General features: G+C 41.7%; 1 protein-coding gene across 1 annotated transcript in view; it reads left to right on the top strand.

Moving 5' to 3' along the window:
* The window catches only part of LOC142964733 (LIM and calponin homology domains-containing protein 1-like), a 72,339-nt gene that overhangs the window by 25,789 nt on the left and 25,622 nt on the right, over window positions 1-20,928 (top strand). Inside the window, exons 2-6 of the mRNA XM_076105233.1 lie at window positions 3,517-3,587; window positions 5,967-6,036; window positions 12,705-12,811; window positions 16,702-16,732; window positions 19,780-19,890. Coding sequence (XP_075961348.1) covers window positions 3,517-3,587; window positions 5,967-6,036; window positions 12,705-12,811; window positions 16,702-16,732; window positions 19,780-19,890 — 390 coding nt within the window. The remainder of the gene's footprint in view (window positions 1-3,516; window positions 3,588-5,966; window positions 6,037-12,704; window positions 12,812-16,701; window positions 16,733-19,779; window positions 19,891-20,928) is intronic.

Below are 20,928 nucleotides of genomic sequence, written 5' to 3'. Positions count from 1 at the left end.
TATACCTACATAGATTGAGATATTTTTTCTGACTCAGCCAACCAAATCATGCATAAAACAGTAGAGTCTACGTTCTATCATTGGCAGAGCAGACGGTCACACTGAGCCAGACAGCAGCCTGCTGCACAACACAAGAGCCACAGACTTTTGAACAACAAGCCACATCAGCTTTCCTGCTAAACTGTCCTTTTACATGCAAACATGAACACGGGTGCTCTGTAAACATCAGTTTGTAGGCTAGATGGCTAATAAGCTGTTCAGCTGCAGCACATTAAACAGAATGTAAATAGACCTACAAATGTCACATTTGTCATATAAGGTTCATATTAAACTGTTGTTATCCTAATGTTCCTATCTGAACTATTTCACTCGTTTGCCCTGAACCCACTAATAAACAACACTTACTTACTTTCATGTGAACTGAATACGCCGCCTCATCTTTTATAGCAATGGTACTGGAGCTGGAGCTTCCTGCTGTTGCTCAGGAGGTGTTTTATTAGACAGGAAGGTAACGCTCTCTAGCATGAAGCAAAGCCCTCCGTCCCATCAGCCTCCTGATGGTAACGTAACGGTGAGTACTGGACGATCTGGTCAAACTGTACTTCATTACAGTGTAATAAAAGGTCATTTGGTGAGAGAAAGACCTGTTCACTCACTCGTATACGTTTCCCAAATGTGTGTTGTCTCAAACTCAGTGCCCCCTCTGGTCGGTCAGGAGTTTCATGGGTACTTCAGCTCTGGATGACACTTATGGGAGCAACAGATGTTCATGAATCAAGGGCCTCAGCAGCTCTGCAGTCACTGCCGAACTGAGCGATCAAGATAATGAGAAAAACGGAATCCCTGATATTTTCTAGTCATAGACGCAACGTAATACGTTATTTATGTTAATGTGCATGAACCCCAAAGGACAGAATATTATTTCACCTTTAAGACACCGGTTTCCACCTGGAGGTTCGGGTCCCACCAGAGGCCCATTAAGTTATTTTTGGGATTTATTGAATCTGGAAAAAAATGTTTCAAATGCATACACAGATTTGAGTCTCGTCATGAGTATGAGCAGTTTCTGCTCCAATACCACCTGTAGCCTCATTCATCAGCATGAGGACATTTTCCACATTAATAATAGTAATAGCAAGTCCTGGTGTGGCCTCGCCTCTTGTCCTGCTCTTGCCTGAATTCTGTCCTCAAGTTGTAGTCGAATCTATGTGAAGGTGGTGACACTGTAATCTCTCCGTGTGACACTGTAATCTCCCCGTGCACTCACACTCGTTGACATGGTTGGTGAGGAGCTGACGTAGTTATTCAACACTGTTCTCAAAACACACATGTTCAACTCCTGCAGCAACCAGCATGTTAGCAAGCAACCTAAACCTGACCACATGTACCGCACGGTGAAGGACTGTGAACGCTACGTGTCAAAGCAGGTTAGCCGTCTTTAGCAAGCAGAGTGTGAGTAACATTTATGTGACACATTTATTGGGGAGCTCCTAAATCAATGTCGTCTACTCAGCTGCAGATATAAAATGATGTAGGCCACTGGATCGTTACTCAGATCCGACCATAAAATCTTACTCTCCTACAAAACCAGGGAAAGCTCTTCTGTAATGTGCTAACTCTGGGATTTCTATACATTTACACCTGTGGATGTGATTTACTCGCGTATAAGACTACAGAATGCCGTCTGCTATCTGTGCAGTTAAACACAAAAGATTAAACTTATTTCTCAGTTGAAGATCTGGAGAAAGAGTGAATCTCATTGATTAAGTGAAACCTCAGTGGGCAGAGCCAAAGATGTTTTTCTGGCCAAGTAACTTTAGCCTGAAGCTCAGCGGAAAGGCAATAATTATCATGTATACTGGTCTCACCGCTAACTAAGAAAATGCAGTCTAGCAATATACGGCTGTCTGTGTCAACTAGTCTGTTCAGCTTCCTTTGATTACTCCAGCTCTACTAGATGTTTTAAAGAATAGCTTATTTCGGGAAAGTAAGCTAATTTGCAGTCTGAGAAGATTGATGCAACTCTCTGTATGAAGCTTATAGCATGAAGACTGTGGGGGGGAAACGGCTAGCTGGGCTCCCTTAAAGCCCCCTTTAAAACCACAAAGTGTGTTTTTCCCCACGGATTAAACAAACTAGATATAACATTCAGTTAGTTTGTGAGCTTTGGAGGTGCTGGTAAGGCTTTACTTTTAGCAGTCTGGGTGTGCCACTAACCTAGATGTTTGATTCAACAAATACTATTGTGTCTTCCTCCAGAGCAGGTTCATAACTGTAATCAGAGAGCCGTATGTTTGCCTCACTCATCACTTTAGTGCTGTCAACACCAGGCACACACCGACCCTGTTCACAAGTGCTGGCACAGTAGGGAATAGTAGCAGTGAATAGCTAAATGTCAATATATAGGGAAAATATATATAGGGATCTGTGCCACTTTTTTCTCTCTTCCCCCCCCCCCCCCCGAGCAGCAGAAGTGAGGCCTACCGCTGGTCTACTCGCTGACACACAGCAGTCCATTTGTTTTGTAACAGATCCAGGATCCCAGACGAGCCAAGAAGCGCACAGAAACGAAACACCCAGAAACTCCTCCACACTTTTCTTCCACAGCTGTGCAAATAAATGTAAAAGAAAGTCTCAGGAAATTTTATCTTGTAATTGTTTTGGCTTTCAAACCGGCAGTCCAAAGGGGGGGTGCAGGCAAATCCCTGCCAGTGTTTGTGAGAATAAATGGGTTTTAAGTAGGCCTGGTGCTAAATGTCCCGTAACAGCAGATATTCTGGAGTGGGAGACAATTATTTCACTGCTGCTTGTTTATGTTTGCACTCGAGATGTTTGTGTGCTTTTCATGTGGTGAAATGCATTAATGAGACGTTCTGTTTACTCCCATAAATAAATGTGAAAGGTCAAAACTTAAGCTGAAAGTTGGACGCCGGGAGCAGAAAACATGAATTTAGATTCAGTTTGTTTTATAAACTTTGCTGTGACTGAACCGTAAAGTTTGCTGCCCTGAGCCACTTACATGTCTTGTATTACAAATAAGAAGCATTTACGTGTGTTGCAATATTTGTCCCAAAGCATGCACGCCTGCTGATGTACTGTATTCATGTCAATACATGCAAACAGGCTGCTTCTCCTCCTCAGAGGGTCTCAGTAACTGTTTCCCAATAAATCCCCTGTCACAACACATTAGCCTGCCAGAGCCATTTGGTCGGGACGATTGCGGCTTATGTCAAGCTTGTTAGCGTGTAGCGCTGTTAACTAGAGAGGGACTTGATATACGGCCGGCAGCTCTTTGTGCACCTCTCCATACCATTCTCAGGATTTACCGTGAAGGAAAGACGTGAAAGGAGTGCTTATAAAGGTTGTTGGGCTCGTTTCTTGCCTTCCAAGTGGCGCTTGTGTGTCTAGACTTCAGATTCAGAGGCTTACTTGATCATTTGATGTTCTGCTTTTTGTTCTTAATAAGCCCTGTTATCGTTATATTTTGCTAACTCGCTCCCTTTGTTCTCTCCGTAGGCTGTCACAGGAAGATGCTTTGGTGACAAGGACTTCAGAGGAGGTTTGGAGAACGGCATACTGCTATGCGAGTAAGTTCTGACTATTTTTTTTTTTTTTTTTATCTGACTGTGTTTTGTAATTAAATTGTCCACAAGCTGTCTCTTCGGCTTTTATCTTTGTTGGTTTTATTCTCTTCCTTAAGAACATGATGCATTCGTACCACTGTCTGTCAGTGACTGTGAAATACAGGTTCTTTTAATTTGACTGTGTTTCATTTGAGGCACTGAGATCATATCGTGTTCCTCTGTGACTTAAACAGGGTGCAACACCAGAGAAAGCTCCAGTCCAGAGAGGAGTGCAAGGGTCAGAATCATAATGTCCACAATGAGATCAAGAGAGCACTCACAAATTCTCTTCTTGCATTCTTTTTATCAAATTTATAGGTTTATGATTTACATAGTTTGGTGCTCTTCCTTCCTCATCTTAACAAGAAGTTAAAATAAAATAAAACTCTTGGGTCAACATAGAATAACCCCATTTGAATAGGAAGAACATTTACTGACTTGTTACACCAGCGTGGTCCAGTGATCAGAGAGACTCCCGTCATGTTAAATCGTCGTCCACTGCGACACCGTGAACTCTCGTCTGAACACTCGTAATTAGGCGAGACTGAAAACACACACAGCCGCTTCTTCCACATTCCTGACTATCGAGTTCAGTTGCACAACCCCAATGTTTACACCATCGTTATTGTGAATACAGACATCACATCCAATTTAAAAGTGTCCCCACTGGTTTCGGAATTTCTTGGATATCATGCAACATCTAGAGGAAGTAACTCCAGGCCCTAAAAAAATCAGGCCATGATATTGTTTTCTAAATGTGTGATTCACAAAATCGATATCGGGCAGATTAATTGGATATGAAAGGTCATTGAAATTGGCGTCGGGGCCATCACAGGTACAATCACCAACTAGTGTTGAAACATTTAGCCGTTTAATCGATTAGTCAATCACAACATTAATTGGCAACTATTCCGACAACTAATTAATCATTTAAGTCATTTATCAAGCAATAGATTTGCTGAACTTGTTTTAGTTCCAGCTTCATGTGAAGATTTGCTTCTTTTTTTCTGTTTTATATGATTGCAAATTTGATATACTTGTGTTTTGGACTGTGTGATTTAATCATCACCCTACACAAGCAATGCATGTAAACGGTATCCACGCAGCAGAGGACGGAGCATGTTTGACTTCCTGTGTGAGGCTTGTTTTGATCTCACTACTTCCACATTGAAACACTCCACAACCTCTTCCTCTTTTCCGCTTGTGCTGTTTGTTTTGATTGTGTCTGTGTTTGAAAATCCAGGAAAACTCTCTCTCTCTCTCGTAGTCATTGGCATTTCCTTTTGACCCTGTAACAAGTTTAAACTGTGACGGTCTTCAGTGGACACGTATTCCTGCAGATAACTGGCAAACAATTTGATTTCATTATTTCCAAATGTCCAAAACATTTTTGTCCCGATCCATCTTGGAAGAGAATCAGAACTCTTTTTGTTGCAATTTGGGGAGAAAATAAACAATGAAATAATGCAGACTGCAGCATTATTATCATTCCAGGCAGTCTTACAAGAGTGGAAATATTGTCTTCACTGTTGCCATTGCCCACTCTCCCCACCCACACGTATTGTAGGTAGCACTGAGAACACCCCCCTTCTCTTGGGGTTGTTGAAAGTTATTCTGGGAAACGTACAGTACGGCAGGAAGTCTCTCACTGAAGCCAAAGTAGATGAGAGTTCACTACAAAGGTAAATTACAGCAGCTCGTAGCAGAATACCTGCTGGAATGCCATCAGCAACATCACAGGGCCGCTGATATCTAATACTGCAAGAGTATCCGAGGGTGGGTCTGTCTTCTACAGGGAAGAGTCATTACAGTGCTTCCTCTGATGAAAACACACACAAAAGATGAAACTGGAGACGGAGAGAGCGGGGAACTCTGAAACTGTGGCTCGTTCATGACTGACAATCTGTCTGAGATTGCAGGAATGTACTGTAACTTTGTAAAGAAACGTTTTCCTTCTTTGTGTGTGCACCGAGAGATGACAGCAGAAGGTCTGACCTCTTCGCCTGGTGGTTCACTGCGATATGAACCGCAATAAAACTATTTAACAGCTCCCAGTGGGTGGAAGGAGAAGCAGCGATTCTCCGCTCTGATTTAGGATCTGTGTCAGTATAAACCTTCCAGAAGCCTCTGTGGGACCCTCAAAAATGTTTCTCTCCCTTTTTGTTCCCCCCTCTTCTCTCCGAAGAGACACATTCACCAATTCACACACTCTTTATCTCTTTCACCTGCAGGTTTGGACTTACTTTGCGATGCATCATTGGACATATTAAACACAACTTGTCATGAAGACACATTTTAAATGCATGACTGGTGACGTCTCCCTCCCTGTGTGTCTTTTGTTAGGTTGCTGAGCTCTATTAAACCCGGCCTGGTGAAGAAAATTAACAGGCTTCCAACACCCATAGCTGGCCTGGTGAGTCCTCTACCTTTACTCAACCTGAGAGCATTTCCACAAAAACTTCCTTTCATCCTCTTGGATCTTTATTCTGTCTCTTCCTTTTCCTTCCTTTTTGTCAGCATCTCTTTCTCCCCATTTATTTATTTTTTCCCTTTCCAGGGATGCTTTCAGACAGTCTTATTCAGTGCTGTCTAATGTTAAAAACTTGCTGTAATCCTATAATAAAGTACATAACTTCATACATATCATTGCATAGGGGCTGTACTGTATGACAGCCTTGTAAATTGAGATCATTGCGTTGATACCGGTGCAGATTTCCAAAGCAGAAAGGTGACCTAAAGGTTAGCAGCGCTGTCGTACTCCAGGTGCCTCATATAAAGTACATCACCATGTAACTTCATTGTTGGTGTCTGTTCAGGTTATTTATGTTCTGGAGTGTGATTTTCTGTCTGTTTTCAAGATTTTTTTTTTTTTTAGTCTTGGTTATAAATATCCCCACAACCTCCACTGAATAAACTTAGTGCCCAGGAGTATTACAATAATCATGTGACATGCATTATACGGTACCAGGTGTGTAATCGGGGGTTGATTACAGGTACCTGCAGCTGAAAGTTCTCCGTTTCAGCTGTCGTGTGACACACTGAGCTCTTAGCACCTCACTTATTGTAGAGTGAGACAGTTCTGCAGTGAAACAAATCATCTGCGGACTCCCACTCTGTAAAGAAAACACTCAAAAATATATCAAAACATTACATATCTGCAGGAGCTTATGTTTCAGTATGATTTACTGTCTTTCCATTGCATTTCTTTCACTAAACAAATTAAGTTTGATTTACTTAAACCATCAAAATGTATTTTTCATCTTCAGCAGGGAGAAATTTCTTCCAGATGCTAAAACCTTCAGTGAAAACTGTACGTTGTTGTCCATGGTTTTATTTAAGAATCTTAAGTTTGCCTCCTGCTTTGAAAAGAGAGCCTGTGAATTCCAGTCGACCAGAACACTGATGCATCTCAGAGTAGAGTACAGTGCAATACACTGGAGCCCTTTCATGACGACCTAAGACCTTGATTTGGATGGAGTAACCTTTCAGGACCCCGACCGGCGTGTAAACAGAGGCGCTCTGAAAGTTGAGCGGATTGGAACTCACGCTAGACGTACTTCCGTCTCTCTTTCCTGCCTAACTTGCTCTTAATGGCATTCCTAACTGCTGTGTCAAAGACTGTTTCTGTAAAAACAGCGTGGCTATTCTGTTGATGATCTTGTTTGGTATGCACCAGGTTACAGTACAGAAATGAATGATCAGGAATAAAACTTTGTATTTATCTGCGAGGGCTCGATGGCACTGATCACTAAATGGTTCCTCTGTAACATACTGAGAGTTCTTTCTTCTAAACATGAACTATTTCCTTAAAGACACTGATAGAAGTTATTTGGATCACAGCAGGACAGAACAGAAAGTCTGTGTTGGGCTTAAATGGGTTTTCTTATCTCATGGCGTCACTAATGGCTGCCAATGAGCCTTCTCTTGTTTTTTTACAAGTGTCTGATAATTACACAGCCACATTCTTTACGGGCCTTTTTATCCCTTCATACAATCACTGCTAGAATAACAATTGATTATCCTGTTAGAGCTGTTAAACCCACGAGCTTCTGTGCTCTCTCCATCTCGGTAATGTTCTTGTTTTTCCTCATCTGGTTCTACTATCCTGCATTCTTCACTTTGATCTAATTTTCCTGTATTTGTAGCCTAATGGACTCTAATCAGTTCATCTGACAGCCATGTCTTTCCTGTTCATTTAAAGCACTCTCGTATATCCATCGGGTTGCAGTGCCATTTTTCTACAAAGCTGCATTATTCTGTGAAAACTATTGACTTTCACAAGTTGTTTAATTGAGCGTTTAATTGTCAAATCTTGATTTTCAAAAGATTAATCAAAGCTGCAAAAAGAAAGTTAAAATTTGATTTGCATTAGCAGTTTCATATTAAAACTTATTTCGATAATGACACCAAGTAGGTGGAGACATTAATGCCAACAAATGGTACAGTTTTTAAAGGTTATCCATGCTTTCTGAGAGCGCAAATGAGGCATTGATTCATTTTTTTTGATGTAGCGGAAGATGTTTCAAAGATTGTGTGATTGTTGAACTGTTTGCTAGTTAGTTTCACAAGTTTGGAATTGTATCTCAAACAACAGTGACTGAAAAAACAACTGTCTCAGGAGAGGCAATGCAGTTGCAGGACGAAAAGCATTACATGACAATTACTGCCTGGCCCAAAGGGGGCAGATGAACCATCAACTGAAGACAACATGTTTACAGTAGCAGTTTGAGGACAACATATTAAAATAACACCTGCTGGTTTAATTCCAGTCTAAACAATATGACCCTCTATTGGTAAGTTTCATAATTCTGGCCCTCAGCTTCTTCCTGTGGCTTTGCGGGGATTTTTCTTCCTGTCGGCTGTGATTAGAGAGGTGAGAAACGCATAAACAAGGCCTCTGCTGTTATCTGGACCATCGTAATAAAACACAGGCTGCTCCCCCTTCCCCTTCCTGTTTGGGGGGCTAATGGGAAAATGAGTCTCTGAGGAGGTTTGGCTGTTTTGTAATTAGAGCAGCTACCTCAGTGCTTTGGCAGCTCGTCCTGTGTGGCTCAGTGTTCGTCTGAACAGGTCGGTTGTTGCGTCGTCTGTTCCCAGCCGTCTCCGGGTCGACTGGTATGCTCATGTTTTACGGTGTGTAAACAGACATGTAGCGGAGATCGCCCTGCACGTTGACTGGTAGTGATTCACATGTTTGAAAATGTGTTGTTTTCCAGACATAAAGTTTAGAGCAGCAGAAAAAACCCCACCTCAGACTGCTGTGTAAAAACCTTGTTATACCCACTTTGGAGATTTTCAGTTTTGATATTCATCTGAGGGATTGTATGCCTCATTAAGGTCTTGAGATAATTCAACTACCCTGATTGCAGTGAGAGCTTCTCAGAGCCCTGTCGGTCATCCTGAAGTCCATGTATCTCAACTTAAATGGATGTAAAGAGGGTTTTACTTGAAAATGACAGGATGATAAAATAATATGAATTCACACAAGTGTGTACTATAGACAGCTTAATGTCTATTTATAAAATAAACCCATTACTTAATCAAGCATTTTTTTAAAGGATCTACTATTTATTTCTTTATTCATTTTTTACATTGTGACCGCATTGTTTCTAAAATAACTCAAACATGTCTTTTTCATTGACGTGCTGTAATTTCTCGTTGCAGTTTGACCGACATATACAAAGATACTGATGTAACTGCAGTTAGCTAATACTGGAGGATATACTGGTCAAACGCCAGTGAGAATGCATAGATATATGCACATTATGTATATAACATTAGTATGTGTTGGTGAATCTATAAAAAGTGAATTTCACATCACATGCAGCAGGTGATTTCTGTACATTAAGGACACACAGTGCATCATGCTGGGCTCTCCCCTTCCTCTTCCTCTTATTCTTATTTGTGGGAGTTGAGGAGAGGAAAAGAATCTGGAGCGTATCTTACTGACACTCCAGTGTTGTGTTTCCTCATCCTGAGAGGCTTTCCTCTGGATTCTGTCAAGGTCCAACATCAGGGCGTGAGCACTGATCCTCTTCCCTGAGAAACCTTGGTGGTCTAATCGTGGTTGTCGGATATTGATTACAATGAGGGTTGTGTTAAAAAACACACACTCTTACACGTGTAGTTACAGTGTAAACGCACACACACACAGTCAGTAATACTGGAACTTTGAATATGTGGCCTTTAGACAGATCAGGGTTTACTTTCTGCTTACTTATATTGATAAACTTTTATTTAGTGCTAATTTAAATATATATAACTCTGAACATATTTAGATTTGTTGTGAATGTGTAGAATTTTTAATTTTTTTTTGTAGTACAGTAGACAGGCTCTTTTGAGTCAATCTCTACCTCCCAATCCTTCTACAAACACATTCAGCTGCCAGTCACTCCTTTGCGGTAGACGCCCAGCTTCCTGTGGCAGTGACCTGTAAATCACAAGTTATGCTCACTTCTTAAGACCCACACACACATGCTCACACACGCCAACACCCACTACATTGTTGTCATCATGCCAGTTGCTACTAAATTAGCCTGTTTAATTGTGTGTCGGCTTGTTTATTGCAGTGTTTTGTTATTTCAATTCCAGACCGTGTGAAATTGTGAGACAACATTGTTTTACAGCTGAAGTCAGAGTTGCTCTGTGATAGCGGAGATTGTTGTTGTCAACGCCGCCAGATCCCCATCTAGCTTCTTGCTCAACTAGACTAAACAAGCGCTCCCTTTTTTGATGAATGCTCTTGGAAATATGGTTTCCTTGGTGGTTCCTTATAGCTGATGAGGGGCCGGTCTCTGAGGGAAAATATCTCTTCACAGTGACAATGGTTTAAAGATTGCACAACATGTTGTAGGTAGAGGCTGTATAATTATAGCAAACATCTTATGTTTGTTTAGTTTTGCTGCTTAATATCATGATCATTCATCACATGTGTCTTGGTTTCACAGAGAAGAGGCCGTGGTTACACTCCTTTTCAAGTCTTCACGTCTTTTCAATGCAACTTTTGTTTTGTCAATGCCGGGACACGTAAACTTATAAGTCTGTACGCTTCAAGGTCAGATCTTGGATCACATTGGGATCCGATCAGCCAGACCACATGCCGAGGTGGACTGGCTCGCATTGAGTTGGGATCTCAGTGAGGTGTAGACTGCATCTGAACACAATCCGGACAATTAATCAAACGTATAGGTCTCCATCTTCTTCCCTCCACATTGGAGTTCCTCTACAGAGGAGAGCAAAGGGAAGAGAGGAGCAAAACCGGGGGCTGCAATTAAGTAAGCTTGCGCACAGTTATTGAATAGGCTCAGTCTTCCACTTTATTCTCCTAGTTTCCTTACATGCGTCTAAGTTTTTGCTAAAGTTTGATCTTGAAATAAGTTACTACTGTATCAAGTAGTTCATGAGCAAAATGGGTAAGCACTTGCTGTATGTCTAACAAAAACAAATTTAACTTCAGAATCTCATCCAGCGGGGATATTTGTGTCAAATTCTGGTCATAAAAAGTTTGGCAGTCCCAATTACAGACTGTCCCCTCACACTAAGGGAGTCCCTAATTGTCCCGCAATTGTTCTAATATCTAGAAAATATTCTTAAATAGAGTCCACATTGATATTCATGGTAAGCCACTGGACTTAAGGCCCTTTATTTTGAACTCAAATGTGACCCTGATGAGCAGTGTGAGTGTGAGACCCACTGTAGGGTGTGTCCTCCCTGGAATAAAACTGTCAAAAGGAGAGATCGCTGTGTCCTCGCTCAAAGAGCCTGGTGTGTGTGTGTGCGCATGTGTGTATCGGTGGGTGGGGTTGCCTCAGCAGGAGAGCAGAGATGGCGCTGTCCCAAAAACACAGGAAGCTGCAGGGTGGGTTTGGAGTTGGTGTTGTGCTCCGAATGTGAAAGGATCGTGAGAACAAGTGTTTCCAAGTATGTTTGTTTACGTGTTTGCAGCCATGCATGTGATCTTACACCTGCTAGTGTGTACATGTAAATAAGTCTCTTTGTGTTTTGTGAGTCCGATCACATGAAAGGATCTATATTTAAAACAGCATTTTGTCTAAATGTGTGCGTATTGTATAGGGATGTATGGGCATTGTATTTGTGTTTTGGTGTGTGAGAGAGAGGGAGAGAGTATGCTTGAGACAATCAGGGTGAAGAGAGAGAGAGAGAGAGAGAGAGAGGTGGGGAGAGAGAAAGAGGGAAGGGCTTTGGCTGTGTCCCTCTACGGATAGAGAGGCATAGAAATGAAGAGAGAGAGAACCTGGGAACAGGAGAGGAGAGCTCGGCTCAGGTTGCATCCAACAAAGAGTTTGTCTGAGAGGAGAGAGGGAGGACGACTGAGAGGATGGGGAGAGAGTGAAAGTTAGGGAAGAGGAAGAGGGAGAAGGAACGACCGAGGAAAGCAGGATTAAAAAACGGAAGCCACTTGAAGGAAGCAGAGAGGTGGTGAGTGAAAGTTGGAGTCGTCTGAGAGAGGAGACGCACGAAAGCCGTCCACAAAACCCGCTGGTGTCACGTTTCTGCCGAGCAGGTATCCTGATTTTCATGTTGTGTTTGTGGTGTGTGTCTTTGCATGTTTTTTTAATGTAGGGAAAAGAGATGAATCCTGTTCAGATCCCTAAAATAGGACTCCTGGCATCTCTTGTACTTTTTTTTTTACACTTTCAGTATGAGGGCTTGTTGGGACTTTTAAGACTGTTTGTCCACAGGTCTGTAAATGAACATTTGTGTGTGTGTGTGTGTGTGTGTGTGTGTGTGTGTGTGTGTGTGTGTGTGTGTGTGTGTGTGTGTGTGTGTGTGTGTGTGTGTGTGTGTGTGTGTGTGTGTGTGTGTGTGTGTGTGTGTGTGTGTGTGTGTGTGTGTGTGTGTGTGTCATTCTTAATGAGCCATACTTCATTTTCTTTGCTGTAGCGCCAGAAGTTTATTTTCTCTGATACTGTATGATTTGAAGTGAATCGGAGAGAAACTGTGTGTCATGGGTGAGTTCAAACCTTGTGCAGTTAATGGACCTGACCTCGCGTTGCCTTCTGTCTCTGCCAACAGCGTGTTTATCCTGATGAAACTGTGTGTTTGCGTGTTTTTGTGCAGGACAACCTCAGTGTGTTTCTGTGCGGCTGTGAGGAGTTGGGACTGAAAGGCTCCCAACTGTTTGACCCTGGAGACCTGCAGGACACGTCGACGCGCCCCACCGCCAAGTAAGTCTCAGAGCTTCAGTGTCACCTGACTGCTCAGGTGTGTGTGTGTGTTCTAAAGCACAATGTCCACCAAGTCTTGTGTAAAGGTCAAAAAGTATTTTTCAAGGCAATTGTTTTTGTTGACATCTATTTGTATGGTTATTTGAGAAATAGACTGTCCTTGTGCATTTTGTGACTGATTAATATCTTTAGACTTTTGTGCTCTGTGTGTGACGGTGTTTTTAGCTTTTGTTCTTGTTTGTATTGCTTTTAAAGACGGACCTGGTCCAGAAGGCAGCATAAAACACGGTTATGACTGCAAACACTAGGTGTTAAATAGATGACTCAAAGTGATCTTGTATCTGGTTAAATAAAGGTTTGATGTTTTTGTGCTTCAGTGCACAGGACAGAGAGAGGGTGCTCACAGCAGTAGCTGCTCTGGAGCTTAAAGGTCTTCTCTTCCAGTCTTGAGCTTGGCTTGTTTTTTACTAAGTGGATGAACCGAGTGTTGTTGCTGATGAACACTTTAATTGTGTCTTAATAGATGGCTGTTCTGTGTCACTGGTTGTGTGTCACGGTCTGTCAGTCATTCTGTGCATCAGACGATCTCCCTGTTCACAACCAACATAGATAACCGAGTCAGTGGAAGTTTGTAGAGCCTTTGTCGGTGAAGCAACAATACCATATCTGTTTGACACAACTGGTCTCTGTCCAAATACAACACTCGCTCTCTGAACCACTACTCCCACTTTGTTGCTTGGTAACACAAACAAGTGCATGCAGCTCTTAAGATATACTGTGTGTTTTTTGTGTGTGGGTGTGTGTGTGGAAGTGTGTCAGTGTGTGTGTTGCATGTGCTGTCCTCGGGCAACAACAAGGTTTCATTCACGGAAGGCTTTAGAAAGGTGCTGCTAGAGATGTGTGTGTGTGTGGGGGGGGGGGGGGGGGGGGGGGTGTATTGATCTCAGGAGGAGCTGCTTGATTGGGTCTGTCAGGAGAAGGACTTCTTTGTGCACTGAGGTGTGTTTCTAGTCCGCCGTTGTTTATGCAGCCTTTGTTTCTGAGCATGCGTGCAACCATCTCCCTGCTGCACGCATTCGGCTCCAGTATAAACTGGGGCGCTTGTGTTTTTAGTACTGGTCCATTTACTGCTTCAGTAATATAAAATAATATATGGGCAATCTGTACAGTTGGCACAAACTGATAAGGAAACATTGCACTCTTTGTGCTGTTTCCAGCTGTTATGTAACCCTCTGGCATACAGGATGCTATTTTCTTGACACTAACCCATGACGGGAAGCAGTCTCTGGACAGGTGTTTACTCATCTAGGAAACAGCTTTGGACAGGCGGGCGTAAAGACAGACAGGTTCTGATCCATGATGAGCTCAGGCCTGAAACATCTCCTGGTCCTCTGCGTGAAACCGATTTTCAAGATAAGTGTGACTTTTCCTGGCAGAGTCGATGAGAGGAGAGAAGAGAGAAGCTGTGCTTCCATTCAGCCGGCTAACAAATATTACACAAAGTTTTGAAATGCTGCAAAAAATAATACAAAATCATGAATGAGTTTCCTTCCGTTTGGTGGATGAAAATCAGAAATCGACAAGAAAACACAAGCCCGTAACAAGTATTTAGTTACTACTTCTCTTTACTGTCAGCAATATTTCATACTTTCATCTATAATAAATATACATCATATTATTAAAAATAATAAAACAATTATAATAAAAAACAATTTAACCACCTATCACACAACATGGAGCCTACCTGGGATATTTCTGGATCAGTTCTCTTGACTGATTTTTTTTAAATTTACATTTCAGGATTTTCGTGTTCTGATTAGAGTTTATTAATAATTAATTAGAGTTTATTAATAGTAGTGGAAGTACAAACCAACTGGTTGTGTTAAGCCTGCATCATGATTTATTCAAAATCCTTTCCTATTTTAAAGGTTTGTACTTTTTTATTGATAAAACCTTGCTGACTGTGACTTTCCTATTAGCTTTCCTTATTTTTGTGATATTGATTATTGACCCACACTAAATATTATATATTTATAGCTTTTAAGAGGTGTGAATTAAGAGTGTGAGATATACCATAACAGTTGTATATTATTATTCAAAATGATTACGGTTTTAACACAGTAGTTTTGAAATTGTACATCTTTAACATCTGTGTTTGTGTTTATCGTTGATACTGTTTGAATAAAATCGTGGATGCTGAATCTGATAGAGACAAAAAAGAGGGACGGAAAAGAAAAGGGAGTCAAATGCCCCCTAAATATGTCATACCTCGTGGAATCTGTCAATCAGATTTGTTTCTACAAGGAAACGCCGGAGAAAAGCAACCTGTCTGTGTGTTTATTTAGACAGCTCCCAGAGGAGGGGAGGGTTAACAGATCGTTCCCTCCAGCTACGTTCACCTTGCTCCTCTCCTCCTCCTCCCATCTCTCTCTCTCAGGTCATCACTGTCATGGAAAACCCACCCAACTGCAATCTGGGTGTCCCTTACTTATCTGTTGAGTGAGTTGGGCTTTGTGACTGTTGAAACTATGTTATGAACAAAATGTTCATGATTTCCATATGTTGTATAAATGAAACGTTGTTGTGGCTTTTGTCTGTATATATATATACAGACAAAAGTGTGTGTATGTATGTATGTATGTATGTATATGTGTATATATATATATATATATATATATATATATATATATATATATATATATATATATATATATATATATATATATATATATATATATATATATATATATACAGTAAGGGCCCATTAAACTGGAATTCTACTTCCCAGAAGATCAACGTAAACATCTCTAATGTATTAATATCCTGTAAGGCTGGTGTTGGGCGAGCACTTTGTTTTGTTGCCGAGCATTTAACCCAATGAGCCTGAGCTTTATTGATCACAGTCCAAGAAGAAGCCTGAGGATGACCAGGCCTCTGTCATTATGAAACTCTGACTGGTCCTTCTTATCTTTAACCCTGTCTTATTAAGAACACTTTTTAAGATGTATGTTCACACTTTATTTTACTTTGTGACATAAAACTTAGTGCTGAAGGAGTTTGCAATTGTAATTGTCACAGTTAACTGTCACAGTTCAGGAAAAGAGATGGATGGATTTCATTGAGTTAAGACTAATAACCAGGTCTCGTGTGTGTGTGTGTGTGTGTGTGTGTGTGTGTGTGTGTGTGTGTGTGTGTGTGTGTGTGTGTGTGTGTGTGTGTGTGTGTGTGTACATCTCTCTCTGGTGCTGCTTTGTCTCCCTCTTTTAGCCTAGAAGTGTCTGTTTCACAACACAAGTGTGTATCGAGGCAATTTTACAAACGCTTCATTCCACTTCCCATTTATAGCTTCAACTGGTGATCCGCAAGATCCACATCTTTCCTTTTTGTCAGCCTCTGTGGCTCCGAGTGGCCACTGATGTGGCGTTTCTGCACTTCACCTCCCAGAGATCACTTGGCAGTCAAACCATGTGGCCACCACATCTGTCTTCTCTGACTCTCTGTTGAAGAAGCATTTGTCTTTGTGAATGATGACTGCTGGTGCAAAATGGTAGATCTAGAGGCGCCCTTGCTTTTTATATTGTAGTTTATATTTTAGATGGCTGAAGTCAAACTGCAGCCAGTGAACACAACTGCTGGAAATGATAAATAAATGCAACAACAAGCTGCGCCCTGAAAAGCAAATGTAGAGTGTGCTAGTTCTCCCTGCGTGGGCTACACTCACTTCAGAGTCCTCTGTGCTGCACTGTTTATTCAAAAAGTTTAGTTTTTGCTGTTGTTTTGCACGAATCTGTGGGAGTGTGGTTGGTTGTGTCCTGTTATTTTAATGTAAATATTTCATTCAAAAATGCCAGAAGGCAATGTCTCACTCTCTCTCCTTCTGCTTCTCTCAGGGGAAACGACTGCAGCCGAAAGCTCAAGAATGTAAGTGATACTTGTGGATTACAGAGGGATCATTTGTTTGTTTGCTAAATGTATGTTTGGAAGTAAACTGTTTTTATGGTTCAGTGTTTCTGTTTGTGCTGTGGTTGTCACACTCCGCTCTTTGTCATGTCGCTTCCAGCTCTGTTCACTCCACAGTCAGCTCTGTACTATTCTACTAGAATACTATCTACTTTACTATCTCTAGTCTGACTTTAAAGATTTTATAAACATAACATTCATACATTTGAACACCAATACCATTTTCTGTACTTCATCTGCATCTTCTCTCTAGTTTACTTCTTCACATTCTGCATATTTCAATTCTCGGTGTCGTTCTTCTTCTGTCTCCCTTTCTGATTGTCCATTTTCACAGTCCAAATGTTGTCTATTTCTGTTCAAATATACCTCGGCCCCCTCTTCTCTTTTTCTATTAATGCTGCTTTAAGAAGAAACATATAATGCTAGCCCTGCCCACTCTGCAATCAGACCTCTCTCTCTCTCTCTCTCTCTCTCTCTCTCTCTCTCTCTCTCTCTCTCTCTCTCTCTCTCTCTCTCTCTCTCTCTGAGAGATGCTGCTGTGTACAGTACAACTGTGTCGAGCTGCAGAGGGCCTGCTAGCTCATTTAGCTGACTACACACAGGGACTCTCAGCCAGCATTTGCAGCACAAACTTCCAGCTGCTAAAGGCTTTAGCTGGACCTGCTACCGCGATATGCTTTGGATGTTCCCTGCAGACTGAGGACTAGGATTTGATAGCAGCTGTCTCTGCAGCACATCACATATTGAGAGGTGAAGGGACTGCACCAAGAAGAATTTGGTGATAAAGATGTTGTTAGGTAGATTGGATGTTGAAGTAAAAAGTGGGTCTTGCATGAATGGGTGTAATATTGCTGGAGATGATCATTTAGCAGTGCAGTTGTGAACAAGAAGGGGTGTGTGTGTGTGTTGCGATGACTAGTTTAGAGCATCTGTATCTCTATGTACCACTACAGGTCTACAGATGTGTGCATGGTGCATGCAAGCGCTTGTGTGCACATCATGTTTTTGGATTGTAGGTGCATTTTTGGGGGGTTTCTTCATTCCCTTGTGTTTGCATCACTTAACTGTGTTTGCACTTGAAACAAAGAGGTGATTGTTGTTTTTCGATGGAACCTCTTTGACAGGTCTTTCCACACCTGCCAGATCAGACAGCTGCTGAAACTGAAGCGTGTGACGCTGTGCACTACTTCACTGTCAGGCCCGCCGTTTACATTTCTGACATGTTTTCTTTGAACTATGCCTGGTGCTCGTGTCCAAGTTTCGGTTTTGGTGCAGTTGTTTGTTGAAGGTTTAGTGCAGCATGTGTGAATCATGCAGGGCACAGTTGTAGAATTCTCTCCCGTTCAGTTGGGATCAATATGGATTTTATAGCATACTAGTAAGCAGCTGAAACACATTTGGTGCTGACCCACCTCCAGTGGGAGCTGGCACAGATATTCGCGTTGTATTGGTGACACAGAAGCAATAAACTCTGCAGCTCCGGGTCCTAAAGTGTGCAGATAATGAAGCATAACCACAGCGGTTGCAGTCTCGCTTTAGCGCTACTATTGTAGATGAATGGCACTCTGTGAGGAAGCAAGATGAAATATCCTGTGCTTCTAATACACTAAACGACAAATGCTATAACTGCAAAACATTTACTAGTAGTTTAGATCTACCTTTAAAAAGGCTTCTGGTTATCCCCGGTGGTCTGGTGTCCACTCTTTTGAAGTCTCCTTGGGGTAAATATTTATCCCTCCCTGCTGTAGATTTGTATCCGAGTAAGGCCGATTCTCTACTTAGGGCTAAAAAGATGAATTTCCACTCAGGAATCGGCCCAATAACACACAGGAAAGACTGTGTGCTTCTTCTAAACAGCAGGACAGTTCCATTATTCTTCCTCCAAGTGTGTTTGAACGGTGGCAGAGAGGCTGTTTACACTGACGATACCACTGAAATAAACACATTAAGCCATGCTGAGCGTTCTTATCAAAGCAGTCCCTGCAGAGTGCCGGTTGACATGGACACAGTAAATATAGCTGGGAAGACTTGGTCAACAGTGCGAAAGGTGCAGCTCTGTGTGATCTCCCTGTGGCTCCAGCCAATCTGTACAGTCTGCGTTTTAGACATCAAGCTGACTCCGAAGGGAGTTCCTCTGAATGCTGTAAGCTTCACCTCCTCAGCAAAACTTCAGGACGTTAAGTTTCAAGCAAGAAGCAGGTGTGCAACCTCCTTCAGCTACTAATTTTAAAAGGTTACTGTGTTTAAAGGAGATGAGATTGACCTGGTAATTTATACACTAAGATAGCTAACAGGCAAATATAAATCACTGTGACCCCTGAACGGATGCTGTATTCTAGCAGGAAAAGTGCCCGTGACTGCTTTCAGGGTCAGAACAATGGCTCAGTCTGGTCGTGTTTGTGCAGGAGGTCGACATGTAACTTCTTTGGAGGAGGCTGCGGTTGCAATAACCAGAAAACAAGTTGGTATTGTTTTTGTAGGGAGAAAACAGAAATGAACAAAGTGGAGAATGATTTCTAGTGTTTGCTTTGAGCACTTTTTACTTTCCTTCATGGTTTCATACGTTGGCCTGCATTGCTACAGCATTGGTTTTGAATGGCTAACTCGGACTTCAAACATATTGGCTCAGTGTACCCTGAATGACATGTTTAGTCTTGACAGTCTTGTTTTGAAGACTTTTGACTGAAGTGAGGAACTTGAATTCAGGATCGCTGGACGACCTGCGTTTCTGTTGTTTTAGCAACAGGCCTAAACAGTTCTCCCTCCGTTAGTGTTTCATGAATATGAAGCATATGTTATTATCTTTTATTTATTATTATTTTTAATAAATCGGTGCAAGAAGTTATAGTGGATATATTGACAAGCAACCTTACTCTGATTGAAAATAAACTATATCTTGTCCTTGTTTTCACTTGGCACTGAGAAGGACTATTGTACTTTGTTTTCTTTACAAACAAAGTGTCATCTCATCGTCTTGTCTGATTCTATTTTTTTTCTTTCCTTTTTAGGTTCTAATCACCATCTACTGGTTGGGTCGTGCTGCCAACGGCTGTACCTCCTACAACGGTCCCACGCTGGACCTGAAAGAGTTCGAGGGCCTGCTGTCACAGATGCGAAAGGTTTGCCCAGTCCTGTTTAGTGATGACCAGGCCTAGAAATATCTAAATCTAAAGCACAGGGACAATTTATCAGGAGTTGATTAGAGATCTCTTAGCAAACTGTATTTAAACTTAGCAAATCATCTGACAGTGTATTACACCCCCCACCCGAAGTCTAGGGCTGACCTCGGTTAAACTGGGTCCTTGTGTCAATCATCTGGTTCCACCTCTTCACCGACCCGAAGGGACAAAGAGAAGTTAGCATTAGCGAGCCCTCAAGACGCGCATACAGACACACGGTAACAACCACTCGTAACCATGATGTCACCCCCATGAGATTTATTCCTCAATGTGACGTCCCCTTTTTCTGCTCTATTAAACTGACAAATCTCTGCCAACTCAGCAGAATAACTACCAGATGCTCCCACGTTGCCTCTGACCAAAACAAAGCCACGTTTCTATAAAACAAAAAACAGATTGATAATAAAATGAGATTTGAAAATCATGGAAAGCACTTTAGTTGCATGTATTAAAAAAAGGAAATTGGCAGTTAACATTTCACTTCTAATGCTTATGAAATGGAAACTGGGCCTTTTTTTAAAATTATGATTGTAATGCAAGAAGCTGGTGAATGTGTGAACCAACTGCATTTCCATCTGCTCACTTCCTGTTAGTTGCTCAGGATAAATGCATCAGTTAAAGGATCCGTTCACTCAAATTAGGAAAAAAAATATAATGTATATATATATATATATATATATACCAACTCACTTCCTACAGGTAGTACACATCTGATGTAGCCATCCGACGGGTTTGGATTTATTTGTCTACATTCTGAGATGTCCCTCTCTTACACCCGGCTACCGCTGGATGCTCCGCGTTATGTTAATAGTCACCCCAGAAGATCATTACTCCGCTCCAGTCAACAAGCAATTCTGCTCCTCTGCTCTTTTCTACAGAGCTAATCTCTCTCTGTGTGTGTGTGTGTCTGTGTATTTGTGTCTGCTAATCACATTAAATCCCTGTTTAGACACAACTGACAAATATGTGTAATAAGTA

This window comes from Anarhichas minor, unplaced genomic scaffold (assembly GCF_050575085.1).
Source record: "Anarhichas minor isolate MPS153535 unplaced genomic scaffold, ASM5057508v1 ptg000031l, whole genome shotgun sequence".
NCBI lineage: Eukaryota > Metazoa > Chordata > Actinopteri > Perciformes > Anarhichadidae > Anarhichas > Anarhichas minor.
This window is presented reverse-complemented; position numbering and strand designations above follow the sequence as displayed.